This window comes from Ciona robusta, chromosome 9, assembly GCF_009617815.1.
Source record: "Ciona robusta chromosome 9, ASM961781v2".
Taxonomy (NCBI): domain Eukaryota; kingdom Metazoa; phylum Chordata; class Ascidiacea; order Phlebobranchia; family Cionidae; genus Ciona; species Ciona robusta.
Window position 1 is genome coordinate 3,468,237 of NC_143243.1, and position 5,795 is coordinate 3,474,031.

At 36.7% G+C, this 5,795-nt stretch overlaps 1 protein-coding gene across 1 annotated transcript; it reads left to right on the forward strand.

Moving 5' to 3' along the window:
* The first annotated feature begins 312 nt into the window (after positions 1-312).
* Positions 313-4,609, forward strand: LOC149730918 (integrin alpha-1-like). Its single transcript, XM_089885526.1, has 9 exons — positions 313-430; positions 703-854; positions 1,307-1,427; positions 1,968-2,133; positions 2,308-2,380; positions 2,821-2,963; positions 3,318-3,420; positions 3,847-3,961; positions 4,521-4,609. The coding sequence occupies exons 1-9, from the start codon at positions 313-315 to the stop codon at positions 4,607-4,609; spliced, it is 1,080 nt and encodes a 359-aa protein (XP_089741652.1).
* The last annotated feature ends 1,186 nt before the right edge of the window (positions 4,610-5,795 follow it).

Genomic DNA, 5,795 nt, shown 5'->3' on the forward strand with positions numbered 1-5,795 from the left:
GGCTAACAATGTTTCTATTCTGGTAACGCTTGGTATCGGGTTTCATAAAGTGGAAAATATGGTTAAAAGTTAAATAATATGTATAGTTGGAAAGATGGGACAAATTTTTATTCCATTTTATCGTCCCATTTGGTAGTAAACAAAGAACATTTAAAACATTGAGGAACCGTATCGTAACGACTGGCATAGACCGTAGTTAATAGGTTTAAAACACGATCAGGATATTTCTATATTATGTGCTAAAGGTGTCCCATCTCCCCCTACAAAACTATATGTATGGTGGTAAACAGTCGTCATATGCTAATGTACGATATGCAAGCGTTAAACTTATATCATATTTTATATATTTCTTATAGTTTCACAGTGGGTGCACCAAAATCTGTTTCACCAACTGAACCACATTTACAAAATACTGGAGACTCAACCAAAAGTAAGACACTTGTTTCCCGTCTTGTATAGTATTTTGGTGTAATATAAAACATGTTTTCTTTATCATTATCTTCCCCTATTTGTTGGCAAACAAAGAATATTTACAGAATTGTATAACCGTAACTCCGCGACTGTAAAGGAGCGTTGTTATTTGTTAAAAATACGTCCTGCCAACTGTATATATGCATCATCATATTCAGAAGTACTATGTACATAAAATGTGCGTAAATTTAAACAGCGTGTAAAATACAAATAGGCATTTTTATTTAACAGCGACGGGAGATTTGCTTGAATGTCCAGTTTCGAATTTATTTTCATCGAATCCACCATCAAGACCAGCGTGTAACTCTCGTAACCCACCAGGAGCCCAGAGGGGAGACGCTTTCGGATTAAGCGTGGATGTTTCGCCAACCGGAAAGATTATGGTACTGCATAATGAAGCAGTTTGTGCGTGGTAACAACTAAGTTGGCACGAAGTGTGTATATAGGGAACATGTATCGCACATCCTTTTAACCTGGACCTAGAGGTTACGGGGTCAAGGCTACCGTTGTGGGCGTATGTATTTTTGGGAAAGGCACTTATTAACGGCAATTGCTCCAACCCAGTGGTTCTTAAAGGTTGTTAAAATTGTTAGCCCTAAATTCAGAGTTGTCAGGCAAAATCTCCATAAATAATTGCCAACAAAGTTACACACACATCATGGTTACTCGTAAGTATGGGCACAACGTGTATGTAACAGAACATCTGTAATATAACGACTGCCGTTATTACCCGTTACCCAAGGATGAAACAAGTTTCAGATATTAATTCATTCACCTATACGTGTTTTCTTAAAATAACTACATATTTGGCTTACCAACTTTCCTTGTATTTCAGGCGTGTTCACCAACGAAACAGCAAAACTGCGGTTCGGGGAATATTTACTCTCCGGGATATTGTTATAACCGTAATCGTCAAACTAACCGATGGACGAAAGACCCTGAAACAGCGAAACTCGGTATGTTTATACGAATAGTTTTTTTTTTCGTATGCGTGCTTGGACAAGATACTTTGACGAAAACTCTTCTAACCCGGTGGTCCTATTCTGGCTGTGCGAATTTTGTGAGCACGAGATGCATGAAACCTGAGCACCAGTGTTATAACGATTGTCGTTTCTCCCCACGCCAAGAAAAAACTTCTTTAATTCATATTCGCGGGTAGAGTTCTTATAGAATAACATTCGTTATCCATTTGAATCTAAACACTTCATTGCAATTCTCCAACAAGAACACTTAAAGCGGTATATGTGGCTATATACTGGGTTGGGGTAAGATGGGATATGCCTTGATTCAATTTTCACAAAGCATGTTTACAGAAGAATATAACCCTAGCATCACGTCTGTAATGGACCGGTTTTAATTGTTTATAATACAATCAGAAAATATGAGATTTAAATTCCTACAGTATCCCATCCTACCCCGCAGCATTATATCTTGTAAAAAAGTGTTTTTTTCATTGACCACGTATCAGCTTATTCACCCCGTTTAAACATCTTTAGGTTGTGGAAGTACATTAGATCTAATGTTCGTACTTGATGGGTCCAGCTCAGTAAAAGCGGACAACTTTGAAATTATTAAAAACTGGGTAAAAAATGTTTCGGAGAAAATGAACGTTGGTGAAACACAAATAGGAATTGTTCAATATTCAACTTACCTCGCATCTTTGTAAGTGCTTTATTGTACTTCGGAAAAAAATTGAAATAAAATTATTTTTTAAGTATCTTGTGGTAGTTTATTCTCTTTTATCTTCCAAATTGGTAGTAATATAAATAGCATTTCTGTTTGCTATCTATGTTGCTTGGTGTTTTTACTGTTTATATTTTATTTTATTTATTTTAGACCACTGGAGAAACAACCATATGTTCAAGTTGTCGTGCCACTCGGTGTACAGAGTAACGAAACAGCGTTTAAGGTACGTGGCCATATATCAAAACTCAATATCATTAATAGTTACCCAAGTTCAAAAATCTACATGCGTCATGGCACAGTTATAAGCGCGTCTGCTTCAAACACGGATGCTTTGGGAATCAAGGCATGTCGCTGCTACTATAGTAGCGCATGTGTGTACTTGAGTGAGAAACTTAACGGCAATTGCTCCAACCCAGGGGGGAGTAGTCGGGGGGAATAGTCACGGCGGGGAAGTAGTCGGGGTAAAAATAGCCAGGGGGGAAATCGCCGGTGGGAAAACGCCTGGGGGGATATAGCCTATAACCATAGGGAACAGAGCATCCGTGTTGCAACAAATGTCGTTTTCCAGCCACGCGAGAATAAAGCAAGCTACATTTATTCGTGCATACTTTTATGTTCAAAAAATTATTTAAGTTTAATTATGGGCGATCTTTACCATTGCAGAATTCCGTCGACAGATTGCGGTTGAAAAATGGCGTCACAGCAACATCTCATGCATTGAATCTTACCGCTATAGAGTTCGCAAAGTCCAAGCGATATAATAAACCCAACAACAAAAAAGTGGTTGTATTGTTGACAGATGGAAAGTAAGAAAACATGTGGTATTTTTAGTAGAATGGAGTAAGATGGCACATGTTTTCATTTACTTTCTTGTTCCATTTGGTAGTAAACAAAGAATATTTCCAGAATTAAAAAAACATAGCCGCACGCCTCTGAAAGAGGTTTAAAAGACCATCGGTGTATATAAGGGATTTTTATGATGTTTAATCGAACAGCTTTCTGTGAAACAATCCAATGATTAAGGTTTGTGGGGTAAGGTGAATGCCGATCGAACGTATAATACCCCATATTTCCTAATCGTGTTTAAATAATTACCAACTGTAGAGATTTTCTTGAAGTTTTTTTAATTTTACTTCACATTTTTTATTGTATTGTTATAGGTCGAATAGTGGCAATCTACCAGAAACGGCAAATTACGTCAGAAGTTTAAATATCACAACATTCGCCATCGGTGTGGGAAGATACAATGTACCTGAATTGAGAGTAAGTTAATTGACTTCTAATCAACTGGTAGCCTTCTTGTTTAACATCGTGAAACTCAACATAAATTTAATAGAACAAGTTTGGTTTGAAACTGATACGCAATACCTGCTGTCTGGAGTTATTGAATGTAGGCTATAACTTATTATTTATCCTCGCATGGCGGGGCAACAACAGTTGCTATAAGACGCTATTCTGATTCGTTTCTGACTTTTCTTGCTCGCTTACCAGCTCATCACATATGTAACCCGTATTCTCTGGGCTATATAGTAGTAGGCGGACCAGGGCTTATACTAGAGATATCTCTAGTAGGCCGTGGACGGACCAACCATTCTTATATACGGTGCCGTTCATAGTAATTATTCGCATATTGTCTTAGTGTAATTATAGCTTAGTTCAATATTAAAATAAAACATCATTATATTTCAGCAAATAGCTTCTGGTACGAACAACGACACAAGGGTTTTTAAACTCTCGGATTTTGACGCACTTAACGGCATTACAGAGGATCTTTCAAGGGCAATTTTAACGCATGCATTAGAAGGTAACATTATCACCACAAACACATTTTTCAGACAAACTTCCTTACGCCTGGAAGCAGCGGTTTATAAACGTTGTTCTATGAAAGTTTGTTTAAATTTAAATATACGGCACTTCTCTTACAGCTCATGTACTCGAATAAAAATTGACATTTGGTATTTAGGTATAGATAAATATATAACATAACACGATATAGTAAACTGGGTCAAGGTAAAATATATTTTATTTCTATTTTTTCGTCCTGCTCCATAGTAAATCTTGATCGTGTTTTAAACAATTAACAACGGTCTGTAGGATTCGTAAAGATCTAGTTTTATAATTCATTAAATTTTCTTTGTTTACTCTTCAATGGGACAAGAAAACAAAATGCATATGTGTCCCATTTTCTCCCACCCTACTTTTAACTCTCTCATGACTGTAAAGAGTTCTCATGACTGTAAAGCAAGCGTTGTTAAGTGGTTAACATACGATTAGGTAATTTTGCATTTATGATATTATGTGTTAACGATGATCTTATTCCGCCAAACTAGAAAATAACTCAACTGTTAATATTTTGATGTTAGGGTCAAATGGTAATTCGTTAATATCTACCTACAACATGGAGTTATCAGAATCCGGATTTTCAATTCATCATGCCAAACGAGTAAGCTAAACTTTCTTTTCTTTCGTTTTTTATGTGCACGTTGACTATTTGTTCTTTTTTGCTTTTTTTGTGCGTTGTCTCGTGTATTTAGTAAGCAGGTGGGTTGAATGGACTTTTGGTCTCTCCTTTTTCCCCCTATGTTGGGACAGAAGATACAACGTGGAGTGCTGAAACAGCATCTGTGTTGGTTTACATAAATGAACGCGAACCTTTTGCTTGAAACAGGTATGTATTGTTCAATTTGCCATTTAATGTATGCCTCTTTATGTAGGAAGTGTAACAAATGGAGCAGCCATTATAACGTTGAAGACTGAATTCATTGTTCGTGTACATAATTGTAAAATTTGATGTACCATTATATGTATTGATGTCGTTATGTTAGTAATCCAAATAATCAAATCAGGGAAATGTTTTTTTAGAGTTTTCACTCGACATTTAAGTGTAAAAGATGATTTATTTTTGTCGCTAGGTGTCACCACGAAGTCAAAAATACTACGTACATCGTGCATCCAATCGTGGCCATACTATTTACCTCAGAGTAGGAATCTTATAAAAGCGTCTTATAGGCAATCTGTGAAACGTATAAATTATATTCGAATCGGTTGTAAAGTAAATCTATAGAATGAACTAATAGAATAATACATGATATTAAAGGCATATTAAAACAAAATCTGTAATAAAACATAGGCGCATATTCTAAGAACGAGAGGCTATTAACCTGTAGAAACAAATAAAACTTTAGTGTGGTGTTTTCCGGTCATCTACGTCGCAATTAGCATGAAGTGTTCAAATTAAACCGGACGTTGTGAGGTCACAATACATGCCATAGCGAGCCGTGTGTGGCGTCATAATAAGTTCAGGGTAATAAGTTTACGTCTCTGTTTTTTTTTTGAGCCAAAATTGTCGTTTTCTATTTAGAATTGCATGCTATGACTCGAAATATTTCGTTGCCTTATTCTTGGATACGTAAGCTATAGATAGTAAGCATTTGAACTGATTAACAGTGTAGCAACGTCGGGGTAAAAATCAGGCTCTGGTCTATATGTTGTGATTGCTGTTCGAAGGATTGTCTATTCTCAGTAATCTGGAAGCCATTGCTTTTACTTAGGGATGGCACCCGTTTTATCCGCGCCACAGACACCAATCAGTTGTTGCTTCCAACGCGTGGCATGTTTCCCGCTGCTCTCGCTTTAAA

Excerpts from the sequence above, each read along its gene's own strand:
- LOC149730918 (XM_089885526.1), top strand. The coding sequence starts at position 313 with ATGCAAGCGTTAAACTTATATCATATTTTATATATTTCTTATAGTTTC. Across the intron at positions 431-702 it reads TACTGGAGACTCAACCAAAA|CGACGGGAGATTTGCTTGAA; the intron begins GTAAGACACTTG and ends TTTATTTAACAG. Across the intron at positions 855-1,306 it reads CGCCAACCGGAAAGATTATG|GCGTGTTCACCAACGAAACA; the intron begins GTACTGCATAAT and ends CTTGTATTTCAG.